A 22451-nucleotide genomic window follows, 5' to 3' on the forward strand; every position below is an offset into this window, starting at 1 on the left:
TAAAAACAAAACGTTCCATTAGATGAACGTGCTCAAATAAAACGTGGTAAAAATAATCTATTTTGAGACTACTCATTCATTCATCTACTTAAGGAATCTAACATCTAATTATTGTGGGGTCAGCTGCTGTCTCTTGGCTACACGCGAAAAATGCTGTATTTCATCAGATATTCCACACAATCTGATTCAAGCTTCTTATCCGCTCTTAAAATGCAGTGAAGCAAGAGCAGCTTGCCTTTTTAGGGCATTTGGATATGGAGAAAGTGAAGCAGGAGTACTATTGTGATAAACACCGTTTTTCACAAGGTCCTGACATTGCTTTACTTCCCTCCCTGCAGACATGTACGTTCTGTTTGTTCAGAATTGCAGTATTTGTTCCAGCAGAAGGCCTCCGTTCTGTCACACAGTTCACCTCAGCACGGGCTACAAAGTGCAGCGATTATTCACACCTCCTGCTCCAACGTAGCACCTCACTCCATCGGAAGTTTCTGACTTAATCGCTTATTTTTGTGAGAGTGGCAAAAATGTTTAGGAGGCTCAGGAGGTCATAGCAGGAACACAAGCAGACAGTTTGTTTGGATAAGAGGAAAGAGAAATATGCTGTGGGGAGACAGCCAGATCAGCGGCTTCTTCCTGTCCTTCCTCTGTTGCATAATTATGCGCTGAAGGAGGTTTATTCTCCTCTCTGCACCCTTTGCAACAGACGTGCTCTTCTCTTCTCTTCTCTGGGATCACACAATATGAGTTTGGAGATGATCATTCTTCTGGCTGTGCTTGCCGGGGTACCTGGGGACACAAACGCAGCGGTGACCCCTGATGCTGACGCAGCTGAACTGTCAGCAGAAGGCTCATCCATCTCTGGCCAGGTGAGGAAACGGGCTTTGTTGGTGGGTAATTTTGCTTCTTTGTTTGATTTTGGTTTCAAGCCCACAAAATGATACACACCGCTCTGTCATCCTGTGTTCACACATGCGTTATATACTGGTGGTATTAAATGTTCTTGTGAAGCACTTGAATCAAACAGGTCACCTCTGTACATGTCACTGAAAAATATAATACATTTATAAAAGAAAAATAAATATCGCGCCTTAAAACATTAGACTGGACATATATTTCTTCATACAGTAGTGTTCAGAATAATAGTAGTGCTATGTGACTAAAAATATTAATCCAGGTTTTGAGTATATTTCTTATTGTTACATGGGAAATAAGGTACCAGTAGATTCAGTAGATTCCCACAAATCCAACAAGACCAAGCATTCATGATATGCACACTCTTAAGGTTATGAAATTGGGCTATTAGTAAAAAAAAAAAGTAGAAAAGGGGGTGTTCACAATAATAGTAGCATCTGCTGTTGACGCTACAAACTCAAAACTATTATATTCAAACTGCTTTTTTAGCAATCCTGTGAATCACTAAACTAGTATTTAGTTGTATAACCACAGTTTTTCATGATTTCTTCACATCTGCGAGGCATTAATTTTGTTGGTTTGGAACCAAGATTTTGCTTATTTACTAGTGTGCTTGGGGTCATTATCTTGTTGAAACACCCATTTCAAGAGCATGTCCTCTTCAGCATAAGGCAACATGACCTCTTCAAGTATTTTGACATATCCAAACTGATCCATGATACCTGGTATGCGATATATAGGCCCAACATCATAGTAGGAGAAACATGCCCATATCATGATGCTTGCACCACCATGCTTCACTGTCTTGACTGTGAACTGTGGCTGGAATTCAGAGTTTGGGGGTCGTCTCACAAACTGTCTGCGGTCCTTGGACCCAAAAAGAACAATTTTACTCTCATCAGTCCACAAAATATTCCTCCATTTCTCTTTAGGCCAGTTGATGTGTTCTTTGGCAAATTGTAACCTCTTCTGCACATCTTTTATTAACCCCTTCTAAGCCTGTATATCCTATTGATGGGAAATTTCACTTATTTGTGAGATACTGACAAGCCAAAATGAGGCAGGTGGTAGGGGGTTAACAGACGGAATTTAGGGGGATTCTTGCAAATAAATTAGCTTCACACAGGCGTCTTCTGTCACAGCACTTACAGGTAACTCCAGACTGTCTATGATCATCCTGGAGCTGATCAGTGGGTGAGCCTTTGCCATTCTGGTTATTCTTCAATCCATTTTGATGGTGTTATCCATTTTCTTCCACAGTCTCTGGTTTTTGTCCATTTTAAAGCATGGAGATCATTGTAGATGAACAGCCTATAATTTTTTGCACCTGTGTATAGGTTTTCCCGTCTCCAATCAACTCTTTTAATCAAACTACGCTTCTTCTGATCAATGTCTTGAACATCCCATTTTCCTCAGGCTTTCAAAGAGAAAAGCATGTTCAACAGGTGCTGGCTTCATCCTTAAATAGGGGACACCTGATTCACACCTGTTTGTTCCACAAAACTGACAAACTCACTGACTGAATGCCACACTACTATTATTGTGAACAGCCCCTTTTCTACTTTTTTTTAACTAATAGCCCAATTTCATAGCCTTAAGAGTGTAATACTGAATCTACTGGTAACTTGTTTCCCATGTAACAATAACAAATATACTCAAAACCTGGATTAATCTTTTTAGTCACATAGCACTACTATTATTCTGAACACTACTGTACATGTCTTCATATGACTGAAATCCATCAAGGGGCTTAGGAGGAGTTGTGTTATCTATAACTCCGCACATGAGGCTAATATCATGTGATGCATTAACACACAAGTCCAATTACTCCAGCCTAGTCGTCAAACTGGAATTATGCCTATCTTCATATGGTGTGCCACTGTGTGACCTTAGGAGTTGCTTTTAAAACACTCGTGTACAGGCGGACAGGGTAATTCCCAGATACCCTCATTTTTTTGTTTTCAGGTTGTTAAAAAAAAGTGCTACACTTTGTCAGTCTCCTTAAATGTTAACTTATATTCTCCATATGATTCCAAAATGATGGGATGAAAATTCAATGTAAAAATTAGAACTGCACTCTCACGAATAAAACATATACATTTAGCTGCAACTGTCATTACACCATTTCTGTACACAGTACAAAAGCCGCTGCAAAACCAGTTAACTCAGAGACTGTCTAAGAACTCACAGTAACCCCCCCATAATCTAAAACACTGGTAACACAGGATTGTGTTCTGATGGGATTAAAGTCAGAACAAAAAAGGATCACAACAATAAGACAATGAGGCTGAACTACAATAGAAAGTATCTGCTGTGTCAGAATGTTTGACTGTCCAAATTAAATGTGAACCCATGATTGAAGACCTGAAGGAGGGTTGATAAAGTCCAGTAACAGCAGGGTGGATGGACTGTTTTTCAGCCCTTAAACTTGCTCTTCTTCACAGGCAGCTGACCTGTGGCCTCTAAATATTTGTGGATGAGTTCCTCTTGCACAGATGGCAGGCAGGGCTGATACTTGCTGTATTCCATGGTGTACTCCCCTTTGCCCTGAATAACCAAGCAATACATAAGGTTTAGAAATAAGAGGAAAGTTCTCTCACTGTGCTCAGTATAATGTGGGCTGTAACAGAGCTTCATCCTTACTTCAGTGCAGGAGCGGAGCTCTGTAGCATAGCCAAACATGTCATTCAGAGGAACCTGTGAGAAGTAACAGTATGTCATGAGCCAATATACCACACACAAGATAAAAACATGAAATGCGCTATATAATTATCAACAGAACACTCACTATTAATTTCAATCCAAAGGTTTATACATTATTACCTGAAGTTGCCAACATTTGTCTGTAGCAGTGTGAAATATTTTATTCAGATAGAACTGATGTGCTGCTCTTCAGCTGTAGGAGTCTGTTTTGTGGACGTATGAGCTGGATCACAGTATTGTGAGTGCAGATTCCAAATCATCTAAAGAGAGGATTTGGTGAGAAGCAACAACTGGGCCTCAAGATCTCATCGCAGCGTTCTCTGCATTCAAATGGCCACCGGATGGATGGATGGACGGGGTGTGCTGCATATCATCACATTAGTCACTCTACAGAACCACCCTGTGTCCCCTCTAAAATGGCCTTCACTGCACATGCATCATGTGGGACACAGCTCCGAATGACGTATGCCACAGGTGAAGACAAGGGCAGACCGATTTTTTGGGGGGAGGGAGACGTTCAGTCGGTGACATCGGTCCATTCCCACCTCCTGAAAAGTAGCCATCTATCTGCCGCTGCTGGGTGATACGGGGCATCCCCACTGGCCCTTTCCAGTTGCTAATATAGTCAGTACTGGGGCACAGGTGCGGCTGATCATGCCCAGAGAAATGCACCACATGATGACACCATTATGTCCCTGAGGGAAGATGGGCCATTCTCTGTGCATAGGAGAAAACTGGAGATCTCCAGCCTGAATAAAATAAAGATTCTCATGAACTAGCGCTAGCAACAAACAACCTACTACCACCTGCTGCTGAGTTACAAAGCCATACGAGGTCTGTTAGAAAACTATCCAACCTTTTATTTTTTGCAAAAACCATATGGATTTGAATCATGTGTGATGGCATCAGCCAAGCTTGAACCTTCGTGCGCATGCGTGTTTTTTTCACGCCTGTCGGATGCGTCATTCGCCTGTGAGCAGGCTTTGTGTGAGCAGTGGTCCACCCCTCTAGTCGGATTTTTATTGCAAATAAAATGTCTGAACAGATTTGGAGCTTTGCTGCATCAAATTTTTCCAGAAACTGTGAGAGACCTCCAGGTGGACACCATTCGGAAAATTCAAATTGCTTTCAGGGATGCTTTTACACAAATTAAGGAGTGCTCCAGCCGGTTAAAGACCGCCCACAGCAGTGCTGAGAGCGTGGTGCACTCCGGCGCCGATCGACAGGCTGAAACCCGCCTGAAACAATCAGATCATTTCCAAAGTGAAGGCTTTGTTGATCCGGGGACGTCATCTGACTACCACAGAAATGGCAGAGAAAGACGTGGACATCAGCACTTTTTCGGCACATTCCACTGTTACAGGAGTTTTTTTTCATGGAAAGAGAAGCGGAGGAATCGCCACGGAGCCACTCATGGCGCGGGACAAAAGCACCTCCGTGTTGGTCTCACAGGACAGCTTTCGGTTGGCTTTTCAGTCGTGTGACTATCCGAGAAATTGTGGAGGATGAGCTGGACATGCCAGAACATGTCCTGTGAGGCTTCATCACGGCGTTGCTTTGCGCCATGCGGCTCCGTCCCGATGCGCGAATTCCTACGCACGTCTGTCTCAATATGCCGAAAAAGTGCTGATGTCCACGTCTTCCGCAATTTCTGTGGTAGTCGACGACGTCCCGGATCAACACAGCGTTCAGTGTGGAAATGAATGGCACATTCCACTGTTACAGGAGTTTTTGTCATGGAAAGAGGAGCGGAGGAATTCGCGCATCGGGACGGAGCCACATGGCGCAAAGCAACGCCGTGATGAAGCCTCACAGGACATGTTCTGGAATGTCCAGCTCATCCACAATTTCTCGGATAGTCACACGACTGAAAAGCCACCGAAAGCTGTCTGAAAGCCATCTGAAAGCCGTCCTGTGAGACCAACACGGAGGTGCTTTTGTCCGCGCCATTCGAACCTTTGTGGCGCATCCCTCCGCTTCTCTTTCCATGACAAAAACTCCTGTACAGGGAATGTGCCGAAAAAGTGCTGATGTCCACGTCTTCTGCCATTTCTGCGGAAGTCAGACGACGTCCCAGATCAACAAAGCCTTCACTTTGGAAATGATCTGGTTGTTTCAGCGGGGTGTCAGCCTGTTGATCGGCGCTCGGAGCGTGCTGCGCTCTCAACCGCTGTGGGTGGTCTTTAAACGGCTGGAGCACTCCTTAATCTGTGTAATCCCCATAAAATCGTCCCTCAAAGCCATCTGAATTTTCCGAATGGTTACCACCTGGAGGTCTCTCAGTTTCTGGAAAAATTTGATGCAGTAAAGCTCCAAATCGTTCAGACATTTTATTCGCAATAAAAATCGATGAGGGGTGGACCACTGCTCACACAAAGCCGGCTCACAGGTGAATGACGCAACCGACAGGCGTGAAAAAACTCACGCATGTGCACGAAGGTTCAAGCTTGGCTGATGCAATCACACGTGATTCAAATCCATATGGTTTTTGCAAAAAATAAAAAGGTCGGATAGTTTTCTAACAGACCTCGTATACTTGAAGACACTAACAGATTTGGCTGTCTGGGATATTAGTTCGACCTACTCCTGACAGCTACAGTGACATACATCATCATCTGATGTGTTAAGCAGCTGCTTTTGGATGTTTAAGAAGAGATGTCCTTCAAGATGGAGCCGTGAAGAATGCAACCAAAAATTCTGTTGTACAGCACAGCTGTCTTACAGTCGCTTTCATACGGTTTGGAAACCTGGGTCACCTACAAATCATAACTCACTGGAAAGCTTCCATCAATTCTATCCTTGCAACAACTTGAAGATTAGCTGGAAGGAGTACAGAAACAAACTCAGTGTTCTTGATGAAGCCAGGTCCACCAGCACTGACACAATCATCGATGGGAATAACCTTCATATCTGAAATGATGACAGTTGACACCTGTAACAGGTCTTTTGTGGTCAAATCAAGAAAGGAAAATAATACAGAAGAGGACAGAAGGCACAATGAGGACATCTTTACAGCAACACTCAAGAGCAGTAACACCGACTACAAAGACCCATCTGAGAGAGAACCACCTGGAGATCCCCCAGTCATTAAAGAGCAGATCATTTCAAACAATACAATGATAGACAGGTGCAGTCACAAATTGAACTAATCAGCCATAACAGCACAGCACAGAAACAAAGCTGGTGATGATCGAGGACAATCATCCTCCATCGTGAGGGAATGTCAAGAGAGGACCACACTCGTTAGATGTACTGAAGCTTAACCATGTTTGGCATTTGGTGAAGAACTAAGTACGTATGTTTCTGGCACCAGTTTAGGCAAACCTGTGTACTGTAATTTCCGGACTATAAGTCACTATTTTTTCACATGCTTTGAACGCTGCGGCTTAAACAATGTTTCAGCTAATTTATGGATTTTTACAGCCTTCTCATAAGTCGAAATATGTCAAGTGATACTGTCCATTAATTGGCTGAAAGCTGTGTCCTCACACGGCATAAATTCAAGACACAATAAATATAAAGTCTTACCTGTTAGTTTTAGTGGATTCACCAACAGGTCCTGAAGAAAATGACATCTGAAAATACTTTAATTCCAGTCCCTCTGGCACTTTGTGCCACAGTTGCACCTCCGTCAGTCAGCAGAGCCTCTCTCTCCTTCTCCCTCCCACCTTCCCACCGTGTCTCTGTCTTTGCGCTATAAGTTGGAAAAGTCACAGCGCCTTAACGTCTCATTTACCACAGACACCAGGTGATCCTGGCTACACGCAAAGACATTTCCTCATGATCCACAAAAAAAAAAAGAAAAAAGAAAAAGTTAAAATTACCCAGTTCTCCGTGTGGAGCAGAGACGCTGCGCAACACTATGCGCATACTGGATGTCGTGCTCGTCAGAAAAAAATATTTACAGTACGTATTTAATTAAAAGTTAAAAAATTTTTCTGTCTAACAACTTTCTGTGTAAATATCTCATGTTACAATGTGGAGACCCGCGGCTTATAGACAAGTGTGGCCTATTTATGTACAATTTCTTTTTTAAACTGGTGGGTGTGGCTTATATTCAGGTGCGCTCTACTGTATAGTCCGGAAATTACGGTAATGATCATTTAGCTCACTAAACCTCTTGCTGACAATTCATCAAAAACAATTTCAACTTGTAAAATTGCCACATTTGAAAGCATTCTGCCTTTTTGTGTGCCAAAATTAGTCATCACACTGCTGCTAAATGGGAGTAAAGTGTTGTGTATATATTTCATCAGATGTAAATACATGAAATGGTGGTGTTTTACATAGAAAAATTCCAAAGTGACTCACATTAGCATAAAGGGTAAAGTATTCTTCAGCCCCATCCTGTCCTGTAATAACACCATGGCGCCTATTAATTCCAGCGATAACTGCTCCCTGAAACTCCTGAGGTGCCACAACTTCCACAGACATGACCGGCTCCAGGATGACAACGTTTGCATTTTCCATAGCTGTCAAAAGAACATTTAAAATTACACAGATCAATGCTTTTCACAAGTAACTTAACAACAAAAATGTAGCCAAAGCCTTTCATAACCAAGAGTCCTCTCTGATCTGAAACTGATGAATCTCACCTTGCCTTAGAGCGCCCTCTCCTGCACGGATGAAGGAGATCTCATTGGAATCGACCATGTGATTCGCTCCATCTTCCAAGAGGAACCTGACTCCTGAGATTTTGTGTCCACTCAGAGGGCCTTTCTCACAGGTGTCCCTGAACCCCTGAGTCATAATGGTTACAAAAATGAAACAAGAGATGAGGAAGTAAATAAAGACATTATATACAGAAAATAGAAAACCAACTCACAGAAAACCATTTTACAGAAAACCAACTCACACTGACCAATACCTGCTCTTTGGCTCAAACCACCCCCTTGAACACAAGCTCGGGGTGATCAGGACGCTTCAACACAGAGCCCTACAGGTGCCCACAACTGCAGAGGGAAGGGCTAAAGAACAACAACTTGTCCGGAAAGCCCTCACAGTATGTGGGTACCCACGATGGTCCCTGGACAAAGTGCAGAAGTCCCAGAGAACAAAGAGACCAGATAGACAGGAGACGGAGACAAGAAGAAGAGGAGTGTCTCTCCCTTATTTAGCAGGAGTAGGGGAAAAACTACAGAGGATCTTCAGACAGCACAAAATCCCAGTTTACTTTAAACCGGTTAACACCTTGAGACAGAAATTAGTTCACCCTAAGGACAGGATCCTAGTTACAAACAGAGCAATGTAGTGTATTCTATCAGATGTCAGGAAAACTGTAACGAACACTACATAGGTGAGACTAAGCAACCTTTACACAAAAGGCTATACCAGCACCGCAGAGAGGGCGACAGTGGACCTCAGTCTGCAGTTCATCTCCACCTTAAAGACACTAACCACACGTTTGAGGACAAGGAAGTTAAAATATAAGCCAGAGAGAAGAAATGGTTTGAGAGAGGGGTCAAGGAGGCATTCTTTGTGAAACGTTTGAAACCCAGCCTTAACCGGGGAGGGGGTCTGAGACACACTTTATCCCCTGTTTACAATGGGGTACTCAGGTCAAAGCAGTTTCAGTCTTTTGTTCATGGTAATGAGTCAATCACGCCATCAGCAGAGTCATCAAGGGAGCCATTAGGAGAGGGTCTGTCCCATCATTAGGAGGGAGCTAACTAGAGCACAATAGGGTGCTAATTAGAGCTACTGTTTAGTCACTAGCCCAGTGGTGCGCAAACTGTGTACGGGGGAATGTCATGATTTTCCACATTTTTTCCTTCATTACAAAATCTCCTATAACATTGGAATCTGCCAAAAAATGGCTGATGTCCACCTCTTGTGCCATTTCTCTGGTAGTCAGACGACGTCCCGGATCAACACAGCATTCAGTTTGGAAATGATCTGGTCGTTTCAGCCTGTTGATCGCTGCTCGGAGCGCGGCACGCCCTGCGCCATTGTGGGCCATCTTTAAACCGGTTGTAATGCTCCTTAATCTGTGTGATCCCCATAGAATCTTCACCGAAAGCCATCTGAATTTTCCAAATGGTTTCCACCTGGCTGTCTCACACAGTTTCTGAAAAAATTTTCATGCAGCAAAGCGGCAGTCGCTTGGCCATTTTCCTGACAATGAAAATCCGACGAGAGGGGTGGACCACTGCTCACTCAAACCCTGCCCGCAGGCAAATGATGCAACCGACAGGCGTGAAAAAACTCACGTATGCGCACGAAGGTTCAAGCTTGGCTGATGCAAGCGCACATGATTCAAATCTATAGTTTTTGCAAAAAATAAAAAGGTCGGATAGTTTTCTAACAGACCTCGTATAACAACGGAGACCCCGGACTGTTGAACAACTGAGTCGTACATCAAGCAAGAATGGGAAAGAATTCCACCTACAATGCTTCAACAATTGGTGTCCTCAGTTCCGAAACGCTTATTGAGTGTTGTTAGAAGGAAAGGTGATGTAACACAGTGGTAAACATACCACTGTCCCAGCTTTTTGGAAATGTGTTGTGGGCATCCATTTCAAAATGAGCAAATATTTGCACAAAAACAATAAAGTTTAGCAGTTTGAACATTAAACATCTTGTCTTTGTGGTGTACATAATTGAATATAGGTTAAAGAGGATTTGCAAATCATTGTATTTTGTTTTATTTACATTTTACACAATGCTTCACTGTGGTGAATGATGCTGGTATTCCCACAGTTTCCAGTTCATTGCAGGCCTGAGCCTTGGTGGTTCTTGGGTTGGGTTGCATCCAGATTAACTTGCTTAGGATGTTCAGGAACAGTTCCTGAACATCCTAAGCAAGTTAATCTCATCTGAGGGTGACAGTTTTGGTCTTCTTCCAGACAAAGTGGCGACACATCAGACTAACGTCTACTTACGTACAATTGTTTGAACTGATGATCGTGAAAGCTGTGATTCTTTAGAAATGGCTCCAAGAGACCTTCCCGGCTTGTTTAAATCTGCTATTCTCCTTTGTAGACCTCTCTGAGTTCTTTGGACTTTTCCATTGTTCGGTCAAGCCATTGAGTGCCATCAAACACATCCTTTTTATACTGACAAAGAAACTACCAGTTGTATTCAATCACGATCACTAATAAAAAGTTAAAAGGCCTTGAGCTTGTTGCATTAAAAGACACTGTAGAACCTTCAGCATCACTTATTAAAATATTTAAGTGAATAGTTAGTTCCTTTGGCTGCTGCTCCGTTGTTTTTCCAACAGAGCAGCCGGTCGCCACAGGAGATCCAAGGTGGCTCTGCATGTTGATATGGCACAAGTTTTACGCCGGATGCCTTTTGTGATGCAACTCCACATTACATGGAGAAATGGGCAGGGGTGGGGGTTTGAACCGGGAATCTTCTGCACTGAAACCGAGCACACCAACCACTTGCCCACCAAAATATTTACGTGAATAAAGCACAACAGTACTTGTGCACAAAATCAATTCTTGAATGGAAATTTTTGGGTCAACATTCATTAACATACCAAAGTTGGTAGAAATCATTAAAAGGACCTGTGAGCAGTCGTCCAACAGGCAAATATGACCTTAGGCCCTATGATTGCCCTTTGGCAGATTTGATCGTTTTGGGCAATTGTGGAAAGTTAAATTAAATTTTGATCTTTGACTCCAGTGACTTGACTTTGGGCACTTTAAGAGGAATTCTGGGCTTGACCTTACTAAGTTTGATGGAAGTCAGGAAAACCACATGGGAGAAGTAGGGGAACAAACAGACAAAAAAACCTCTCAAATTATAGCATGATACATCCAGTACAAATATTTGCAACAGAATGCAGCTTGTCCTTGTAGGATACGTTTGCCTGGTTTTTACATTATTGTTGGAAATATTGAATCTGTTCCATTTTGAGTGCTTAAGGTGAAGCTGTTTTATTGCTAGTTTAAAAATATTTAGATGCAACATGATTTTTTTTTTTCAGTCTAAGTGTATAATTTTGACTCCTCCTTTCCAGCAGAATGGGCTACTTTTGCTCTTGGCCCCGGTCACGGGATCCAGCTGAAATCTGGTCGCCTGTTGATTCCCGCCTACGCTTACCACATTGAGTGCAAAGAGTGCTTCGGACAGCTCTGCCAGACCACGCCCCATTCATTCTGCTTTCACAGTGACACTCATGGGCGAACCTGGAGTTTTGGGCAGGCGGTCCCTGGTCCAGAGAGTGTGGAGTGTCAGATGGTGTCAGTGGATGAAGAGGGGGACTAACTTATTGTACTGTAATGCACGCAGCCCTCTTGGCTACAGGGTTCAGGCGGTCAGTCTTGATGATGGAGCAGTGTTTCAGGAGGGACAACTTGTGCAGCGACTAGTAGAGCCTCAAAATGGTTGTCATGGAAGTATTGTAGGATTCCCCGCCCCTTTACACCTACATCACTCTTTCAACTATTACTTATCCAAACCCATCCATTGCTCCAAACACTGGGCACCCTGTGCAGCCAACTCACACCACATCAGTGTGGATAAGACCAGTTCTCTGAAAGCCACTGTGTCACCAAGGATCAGCTCCAGTCACTCCAACTCAGACTCTTCCATTCTAAATGTCACTGAAAGACCAATTATGATGACCATCCTCTCATCACCACAGCCTATTGCGCCTCCAGATTTCCTTACCCCCACCTGGGTAGTGTATTCTCACCCAACATGGACTAGTGTACGGAAGGATCTTGGAGTGTTTCTCAACCTGTTTCCACGTGATCCAGACAGTTGGCATGGCCCCTGGGTGATCTACAAAGGTCCAAGTGCCTACTCTGATCTGGCCTATCTGGAACTCTCAGCCTCACCTGGGTCCCCGCCTGCAGTAGCCTTTGCCTGTCTATTTGAGTGCGGCACCAAAACACCTTATGATGAAATCTGTTTTAGCATCTTCACCCTCTACGAGCTTATTGATAACCTGCCCCGGGATGTGCAATCTGGACTGGACAGCACTGTTAATCAAAGGCATCACAGCAAGCGGCAAACACTCCAAGTTACAGAGGCAGGGTGTTGTAGTTCTAATAGATGTGATACACAAAATCTAAACTGTCTCTATGACATGATTCATGGAAATAAGAAAGATAACAAGCTGAGTCCCCTGTGTTCTTTGTCTTAGAGTTCCCGTGATTATTGGAATGACGCTTCCTTTTTAAGTCCTTGGGCGGCTTAAATGCTTTTTTTGGTGAGGAAAGATTTACTAACCTTGAATTAATGGACGGTGTTGTGATCTTTGCGGAATCAATGCACACCCCGATCGCAGCACTTCAGAATGAGAATTGCCTTTATTGTCAATGTAATTTGCATTACAACGTGATTCGAGTGCAACTCCAAAAAGGTGCTTTCCATGGTGCGAGTAATTTTTAGCCAAATAAAAGATAGTGAAATTTAACAGTAAATTATTCAGAGTATATGTACAACTAATATAAACATAAGGTAAAATAAGATAAAATAAAATGAAATGTGGACTAAGTAATGTAAAACAAGAATTATATACAACTGTGGAATCATATTGCATGGGAATATTGCACATGGTTTACAGATACTGCACAAGAAACTTGAAAGGTGCAGATTAGAGTGATTTGTTTTTGTTCAGAGCAGTGATCGCTCTGGGGAGAAAGCTGGATTTCATTCATATGTTTTTACGTCAGACATGCTTGAACCCTCGTGCGCATGCGTGTTTTTCCACGCCTGTCGGTTACGTCATTCGCCTGTGAGCACACCTTGGGAAGGAGTGGTCCCGCCCCCTCGTTGAATTTTCATTGTCTGGAAATGGCAGAATGAAAAGGACTTTTTTTCCATCAGAATTTTTTCAGAAGCTGTTAGAGACTGGCACCTGGAAATCATTCGAAAAATTTATCTAGTTTTCGGTGAAAATTTTACGGGCTTCACAGAGAATAAGGACTGTTACTACAGCTTTAAGGACCCTTTAAGGATGCTCGGCGCGCCGCGCTCCGAGCTGCGACGACGCGGCACAAGCCACCGGACCATTTCTAAACGGATGGCTCTGTGGATACGAGACCATCGTGTGCTCTTTCTCTGGTTATCACAAGAGCTGGACATCAGCCATTTTCCGGCAGATTTCACTTTTAACAAGAGATTTTGTCATGGAAAGCATGACTTTGGAAGCGAGACAAAGGAACACCTCCGTTTCGGCGTGTCATGGGACAAGTTTGGACATGCCTATCTCGGCTTTCAATGCTTACCAGTCCAGTAAGTATCAGAGAAATTGTGGAGAGCTGGACATGTCCAAACTTGTCCTCTGACACGCCGAAACGGAGGTGTTCTTTTGTCTCGCTTCCAAAGCGAATCGGTCTTTACGTGCGAAGCCTCCTCGTGGCTATCCATGACAAAATCTCTTGTTAAAAATGAAATTTGCCGGAAAATGGCTGATGTCCAGCTCTTGTGATAACCAGAGAAAGAGCACACGACGGTCTCGTATCCACAGAGCCATCCGTTTAGAAATGGTCTGGTGGCTTGTACCGTGTCGTCGCAGCTCGGAGCGCCGAGCGTCCTTAAAGGGGTCCTTAAAGCTGTAGTAACAGTCCTTATTCTCTGTGAAGCCCGTAAAATATTCACCAAAAGCCAGATAAATTTTTCGAATGGTTTCCAGGTGCCTGTCTCTAACAGTTTCTGAAAAAATTCTGATGGAAAAAAGTCCTTTTCATTCTGCCATTTCCAGACAATGAAAATCTGATGAGGGGGGCGGGACCACTCCTTCCCAAGGCGTGCTCACAGGCGAATGACGTAACCGACAGGCGTGGAAAAACTCACGCATGCGCACAAGGGTTCAAGCATGTCTGACGTAAAAACATATGAATGAAATCCATATAGTTTTGAAAAAATAAAAAGGACCCTTTATTGACAGACCTCGTATACCGTCGGCCGGAGGGTAGTAGGTCAAACAGGTGATTGCTGGAGTGGGATGTGTCTTTGCTAATGCCAGCAGCTCTGCTGAGGTAGCGAGAGCTGGCAGTGTCTTCCAGGCTTGGCAGAGAGCAGCCAGTGATCCCCTGGGCCGTTTTGATCACCCTCTGCAGTGCTCTCCTGTCTGCTGCTGAGCACCCCCCGTACCACACTGTGATGCAGTACATCAGGATGCTCTTGATGGTGGCTCTGTAGAACAACACCAGCAGCTTCTCCTCCAGGTTGTTCCTCCTGAGCACCTCAGGAAGTGGAGTCCCTGCTGGGCTTTCTTCACCACCACTGTGGTGTTGGCAGTCCAGGAAAGGCTGTCAGAGAGCTGCACTCCCAGAAACCTGATGGAGATGACCCTTTCGACACAGTCCCCTTGGAAGTAGAGCAGGGCTGGGTCAGCCCTGTTCTTCCTGAAGTCCAGGATTATTTCTTTTGTTTTTGTGGTGTTCAGCGACAGGTTGTTAACTGAACGCCATGCTGTCAGTCGATTTACCTCGTCTCTATTGTCGGTCTCATCCCCCCCTGAGATGAGCCCAATCACGGTGGTATCATCTGCAAACTTTGTGATGGTGTTTGTGGGATGGGTCGGAGAGCAGTCGTGCGTGTAAAGGGTGAACAGGAGGGGGCTCAGACACAGCCTTAAGGGGAACGGTGCTGAGTGTGATGGGGTAGGAAAGGTGGAGGCCAAGTTTCACGGACTGTGGGCAGTTTGTGAGGAAGTCCTTGATCCACTGGCAGATGGGGTGGAGATGCCCAGATGTGTCAGTTTCTGGACCAGGATCTCCGGGATGATGTGATTGAAGGCTGAGCTGAAGTCCAGGAAGAGCATCCTCACATAGCTCTCCTGATGCTCCAGGTGGCTCAGTGCAGTGTGGAGAGCTGTGGTGATAGCGTCTTCTGTGGAATGGTTTGCCCTGTAGGCAAACTGGGGGGGTCCAAGTGGGAGGCAGACAGGCTCTGATGTGCTGAGAGACCAGTCTTTCAAAGCACTTCATGACCACAGGCGTAAGTGCAACAGGCCTGTAGTCATTTATGCTCTCCACTGCTGACTTCTTTGGGACTGGAATGATGGTGGAGGATTTGGGGCAGGGTGGAATGGTGGCCTGTGACAGGGACAGGTTGAAGATGCAGGTGAAAACTCCAGCCAGTTGGTCAGCACACACTTTCAGTACCTTTCCAGGTACACCATCGGGGCTGGCCGTCTTCCTGGGGTACACCGCCTTCAGCACACATCTCACTTCATGTTCCTGAAGTGTTAGTGTGCTAGTGCTGGAGGGTGGTGGGTGTGGAGTTGCTGCTGGTCTGTCTGCTTTGAAGCGGGCAAAGAAGCGGTTCAGCTCCTCTGACAGCAAGGCATCAGACCTAGCATTCCTGGGTTGCTGCTTCTGTAGTTTTATATGATTTATCCCTGCACAATCCTTCTGGGGTCATTACAGTGAAGTGGTCTCTATCTTTTCCTTATAGGCAGCCTTGGCCTCTGATGCCTCTTTCAGATCGGACCTGGTCGCGCTGTACCAGGGCACTGTCCCCTGATTTAAAGGCGGAGTTTGCAGCTTTTTAATAGTTACTGGACTGCACTGTTCATCCAGGGCTTCTGGTTGGAAAGACCCTGACCCTTTTGTGACGGTGACAGTGTCAACAGAGTTCTTGATGTAGGAGAGTATGGTGTGCAATGTACTCCTGCAGGTTGTGGCTGGAAAATAAATCCCATACAGCCGTGAGAAGCAGTCCTGTAGCTGATAAGCGCTCCTTCAGGTCAGGTTTGGATTGTCTTTCGTTGTGGCTTTGTTCGCCTCAGCAGGGGGGTGTAGGTGGGGGTGAGGACAGGCAGAATGGTCCAGATCCAGCGAGATGGGGGGAGGGAGTGACTTTGTACACGTGTTAATGTTGAGTAAACATGGTCCAAAGTATTTTCCCCTCTGGTGGCACACTCATGACTGAACGAACTTAGGGAGCACAGTCTCTTAAACACCTTGGTTGAAGTCACCAGCAACAATACAAACGCCATTCGGGTGGGCAGCTGCTGTTTATTTTACACAAGCGAGCAAGAGGCTAAGGGCCATGCTAAGTTAGTATCGGGTTGGGATGTAAACCAGCAAACACAACGGCTACTGTGAACCCCCTTTGGAGATAAAAGGTCTGCATGCGAATGCCAGCACCTCTAAATCAGGAGAACACAGAGTCAATGACCCTGCTCTACAGCACCACTCGCATTCATATAAACACAGAGCCCCCCACCTCTACTCTTACCCGAATCACTGGTTCTGTCCTGCCGGTGTAGCGTGCGGCCTGCTAGCTTGACTGCAGCATCGGGGATCAGCGGGTGAAGCCACATCTCCGTGATGAAATAACGCTGCAGTTCCGCACAAAGCTGTTTGTGGCCATCTGTAGCTCCAGTTCGTCCATTTTGTGTGTGATGGATCTAGTTTGAGAGAGAGCTCGGTAATGCTGCCCTGTGAGATTGTTTGTACGCCTAGCATCAGAGCTGGACGACATCCTCGCTTCTGCTTCCTATCTCTAGGCCGCCTTCCACCTGCTGGGCAGGCTGGTAATCCACAGAAAGCCCGGTTTCTCACTTTGTCCTCTGGGATGTTGTGGTACTGGTGGAATTTGCTCGTAACCAACAGTTTGTACCTCAGATCGAGGTCGATGGTTCCACTGACTTGAGATGCTGAGTGAAGAATCGGAGTGTCTGGGTTGGTGATTGTCCTGGATCAAGACTAAGATGGAATCAGCCGTCAGATGTGTATCTGTATGTGGTGTAGCCATATTCACTTATCTCAGCAGTGACATTTGTGTCTCTGGGTCCTCAACCTTGAGATCAAGAGTTGCCTGGGAAGAGATTATGGAGTCATGGAGTCACTGGACACGAGGTGTTTGGTGACAGCAGTATCTGCAGAAAACAAGCTCTATTGACTTGTTTAAAGACTAGCCTTAAAATCTCTTTATTTTCTATTGCTTATCTTTTGGGCAACAAGGTGGCTTAGTGGTTAGAACCTGCTGCCTCACAGCAAGAAGGTTGTGGGATCACATCCCACCTGAAACTATTCTTTGTGGAGTTTGCATGTTGTCCCCTTGTTTGTGTGGGTTGCCTCTGGGTACTCCGGCATCCTCCCACTTCCAAAGACATGCAGGTTCAGTGAAGCGGAAAATTTCAGAATGTGTTCATCTATTGTGGCCCTGCGACAAAGTACCGTCCTGTCCAGGATGTACCCCACCTCAAGCCCTATGACTGCTGTGATAGGCTCCAACTCCCCCACCCACGTGTGACCCTTACTTGGTTAAGTGGTATAGAAAATGGATTGATGAATGGATGTCTAGCATTAGATTTATGGTTTTTACCTCTCCGTGTTCCCTGTCTTACTGTATGGTTGTGAGACTTTGCGCTAACCACTGGCCTAATGTGATTCTGACTAGACATCTGACTAGATGTCTTTGGTACTTGCTTTGGTACTAGGGGTGGCCCTTATTTTGCAAAGTTTTGAAATTTATACTCTGACCCTGCATAGGTTCAAACTGATGAGAAAACATGCTGTGAAAATTTTTGTTTGTAGAAATTATTTTTTAGAGGTAGTTCAAAAAGCACTGAAATGTTGCCATTGTCATGCTATATAACACCATAAAGCGCTGAAAAAACAGTCCCCCAGCGCGATGCTGCCACCACCACATTCATGCCAAGAGTTTAGCATTCCCGGAGTCAAGTGTCGACAACATTTAGCATTTCCTGTTTCAGTGTTGATGTGCATTGAATTTCCCGCAAGATCTCCTTTTTTCTCTTTTTAAAAAAAATTGTTTCTCTTTTTTCTTAAATGAGACATACATTTTTTTGGGATGCACTTTATTCTTTTGGCATTTGTGTACATGAGTGCGTGTGGTCAGGTTAAATCAGGATGCCTGCAGCCTTTCTTACTGGTCTCCAAGGAAAAAAGATTGAGAACCGCTGTGTTAATCTCATGGATAAACCCTCACTATTCACGAGAAAATGTACTTTACTTAAATTTAAGGAATGGCAGTACTTTTGACCGAAAACAAGCAAAGCAGATAGTGCAGTACCAACCATGCGCTAACTGTAGCTGTTCCTTCTAGAGGTGGGCGATACCGGGAATTTTGGTATTGGTCCTATACCAGTAAATACAGGCCCAGTATTGCCAATATCGATACCAATACTTTTTCATATTTAAACTTCATAGATCCAAAGGATCCAAAAGACGTAGAATTTCCCCAACATTGTACATGACAACAAAATACTTTATTTATCACAATCACATTTTTGTTTAACAATATCACTCAACACAACTTAAAATCTCCTGAGGTAGAGGGCTGACTCGAGGAGAGTGCTGAGTGGGCGGGCCAGGCTGAGCTTACATGCATGGCTGTTGGCTGGCGCCGCTGAGCCACGACGGCACAACAACAAAAGACCGAGGGGGGAGGGTGTGCTGCTCCGTGTTGTGTGACACAGCGCAGTGCTGCTCTTACAGAGAGTAGACTTTGATGAATCTGCGTTCGCAGCAGTCAGTGCGTGTGGGAGAGAAAAAAAGCTTGAGTATCGATCTTTTTACACGAGGATCGTTCAATATCAATACCAGTGTTGGTATTGATATTATCGATATTAGGATCGATCCACCCACCTCTAGTTCATTCACTCGCTTTATGTTAACACCAGCGGCAAATCATGCTCATCTGTACATAAACGCCAATGAGGCCCCACTTAGCAAAGCAGTGATGTCTTCCTTTTCAAGTTTTCCATTGCACTTGTGTTTCATTAGCAAATTAGCTTTCCAGCTAACCTTGAAAAGCATTAATGGACCAATGAGATTCCACTAAATTTAGTTCAGCTACCTTCAAGCCAATTAACATTTCTTTTTAAATAAACGTGAATGTCAAACATTTGTAAACCCTAAAATCATGTGTGTGTTCCTGTTGGAGTTTATACACTAGTTTTTCCACAGTGACAACATGCAACTCAGGCACCAACCCAACTCTGCTAAACTACAAGCTTAATTCCTGCTTTACACGGAAATTGAGGTTCTAAAACACACCTTTATTTTTCAAAACACTACACACAGTTCTCTGGCTTTGGTACAATTTTTATGAAGAAAATCTCTTGTTTTCACAAGGAACACACTGTCATTCAAACTTCTAAAGTTAACTGCCCTACGATGCACAATGACTCTTCACACAGGCCAACACCTGTAGTGCAGCAGATAAGAGAATATTCACAGAGGAATCCTTCAAATGGTGATGCAAGCAAGTACAGGAAGTCTTTTCTTGAGATGAACATTTCTAAAACAAAAACATGATCACTGACTTTCGCAAAAACAGTGCTCCCAGTCAAGAGGCAACAGTTTTAAAAGGTCAGACAGTGGAGCGAGTGTGTCAGCACATACAAATATCTTGGAACGGTCATTGATGACAAACTGAACTTTGAGGCAAACTGCGACGCTGTGTACAAAAAGGGATGCCAGCACCTGTATTGTCTGAGAAAACTGTCCACTTTTAACATTGACAGAAACCATGCTGACCTTGTGTTATCATGCTTTTATAGAATCGGTTTACCCTTTTGTCTTGTTTCATGATTTGGAAGTGTGTTCCTCAAAAACCTGTTTAAACCATCCATCCATCCATCCATTTTCTTCTGCTTTATCCGGGTTGGGTCGCGGGGGCAGCAGCTCAAGCAAAGCCGCCCAGACCTCCCGATCCACACAACACTCCCCCAGCTCCTCCAGGGGAACCCCAAGGCGTTCCCAAGCCAGCCGAGAGATGTAGTCCCTCCAGCGTGTCCTGGGTCTTCCCCGGGGGCCTCCTCCCAATGGGACGTGCCCGGAACACCTCTCCAGCGAAGCGACCAGGGGGCATCTGGAAAAGATGCCCGAGCCACCTCAACTGACTCCTTTCAATGTGGAGGTAGCAGCGGCTCGACTCCGAGCTCCTCCCAAGTGACCGAGCTCCTCACCCTATCTCTAAGGGAGCGCCCAGCCACCCTGCAGAGGAAACTCATCTCGGCCGCTTGTACTCGCAATCTTCGTTCTTCGGTCATGAGCCAAATCTCATGACCATAGGTGAAGATCGGAACGTAGATCGACCGGGTAAATTGAGAGCTTTGCCCCCTTACTCAGCTCTCTTCACCACAACGGTCCGATACAGCGACCACATCACTGCAGATGCTGCACCGATCTGTCTATCGATCTCACGCTCCATCCGTCCCTCACTCGTGAACAAGACCCCCGAGATACAAACTCCTCCACTTGAGGCAAGGACACTCCACCGACCTGTAGAGGGCAAAGCACCTTTTTCCGGCTGAGAACCATGGCCTCGGATTTGGAGGTGCTGATTCTCATCCCGGACTGTTTAACTGTTTAAACCAAATTGTGAAATGATTGAGCAAGCTAATTGGAGAGTCTCATCTTCAGCCAGAATCCCTGTATACTAAACAGGTACCGATAGCTGGTTTCGATTCAGAGAGAAGTCTCCCACCCTCTTCATGGTGAGTTTCAGCTGCTCCCCTCATGTCAGAGGATCAGGAAAACCAAACGCTATAAAAACAGCTTTGTACCAGCAGCCATCAGTGCTGTTAACAAGTAACAGAAACTTAAATTAATTGATGTATTTATTTTTTGTATAGTTTCTTTTACCTTGTTTTTATGAACAGCACATTTTATTTTATTTCTTTTATCCTTTGGCTTGGTATTACATGTTTTTAGACTTTCTACCTATTGGTGTTATAACTCGTCTTGCTTTTTATTTTTATCTTGGGGCCATCCTCTTGTTCTTTTAGCCTTGGCAATGTTGTTCTGTGTTGCTGTGTATTTACAAAACGAGATGACTCACATCACTGTAATCCAAATTTACCCAAGGGTAAAAAATAAATTGAATCTGAAGCACCAAATTTGTGTCATGTGTTGTGCTTAGTTATATTACAGGGTAACATGTTATATGCTGTTGAATACAATGGATGTTGACATGGTTTGAGCTTTACTCTGGACACCAAAAATTCAACACGGTCAAAACTATTCTATTTATTAATCCTATTACCTCAACCAATATATATATATATAATAATTTATACCAAATCTGGAGTAACTTTAACTTTTGGCCTCTGTACAAACTGAAATTGAGCATGTAATAAACATTGTACAGTAGTGTTCAGAATAATAGTAGTGCTATGTGACTAAAAGGTTAACCCAGGTTTTGAGTATATTATTATTGTTACATGGGGAAACAAGGTACCAGTAGATTCAGTAGATTCTCACAAATCTAACAACACCAAGCATTCATGATATGCACTCTTAAGGCTATGAAATTGGGCTATTAAGAAAAAAAAAAAGTACAAAAGGGGGTGTTCACAATAATAGCAGCATCTGCTGTTGATGCTACAAACTCAAAACTATTATGTTCAAACTGTTTTTTTTTTTAGCAATCCTGTGAATCACTAAACTAGTATTTAGTTGTATAACCACAGTTTTTCATGATTTTCTTCACTTCTGTGAGGCATTAATTTGTTGGTTTGGAACCAAGATTTTGCTCGTTTACTAGTGTGCTTGGGGTCATTGTCTTGTTGAAACACCCATTTCAAGGGCATGTCCTCTTCAGCATAAGGCAACATGACCTCAAGTATTTGACATATCCAAACTGATCCATGATACCTGGTATGCGATATATAAGCCCAACATCATAGTAGGAGAAACATGCCCATATCATGATGCCTGCACCACCATGCTTCGCTGTCTTCACTGTGAACTGTGCTTGAATTCAGAGTTTGGGGGTCGTCTCACAGACTGTCTGCGGCCCTTGGACCCAAAAAGAACAATTTTACTCTCATCAGTCCACAAAATATTCCTCCATTTCTCTTTAGGCCAGTTGATGTGTTCTTTGGCAAATCGTAACCTCTTCTGCACGTCTTTTATTTAACACAGGGACTTTGCGGGGGATTCTTGCAA

General features: G+C 44.3%; 2 protein-coding genes across 2 annotated transcripts; one reads left to right on the forward strand and one right to left on the reverse strand.

Moving 5' to 3' along the window:
- Nucleotides 1-3244: 3244 nt before the first annotated feature.
- LOC117508547 (elongation factor G, mitochondrial-like) lies at nt 3245-8388 on the reverse strand. The gene is made up of 4 exons (XM_034168329.1): nt 8211-8388; nt 7927-8087; nt 3556-3609; nt 3245-3459 (listed from the first exon to the last, which is right to left on the reverse strand). The coding sequence occupies exons 1-4, from the start codon at nt 8362-8364 to the stop codon at nt 3328-3330; spliced, it is 501 nt and encodes a 166-aa protein (XP_034024220.1). The 5' UTR covers nt 8365-8388; the 3' UTR covers nt 3245-3327.
- Nucleotides 8389-10543: 2155 nt separating this feature from the next.
- Nucleotides 10544-12863, forward strand: LOC117508990 (sialidase-4-like). The gene is given in 3 exon segments (XM_034168814.1): nt 10544-10592; nt 11558-11829; nt 11831-12863. Coding segments are annotated over 3 exon segments (1206 nt in total). The 3' UTR covers nt 12716-12863.
- The last annotated feature ends 9588 nt before the right edge of the window (nt 12864-22451 follow it).

This window comes from Thalassophryne amazonica, chromosome 4 (genome assembly GCF_902500255.1).
Source record: "Thalassophryne amazonica chromosome 4, fThaAma1.1, whole genome shotgun sequence".
In the NCBI taxonomy this organism is placed as follows: Eukaryota; Metazoa; Chordata; class Actinopteri; order Batrachoidiformes; family Batrachoididae; genus Thalassophryne; species Thalassophryne amazonica.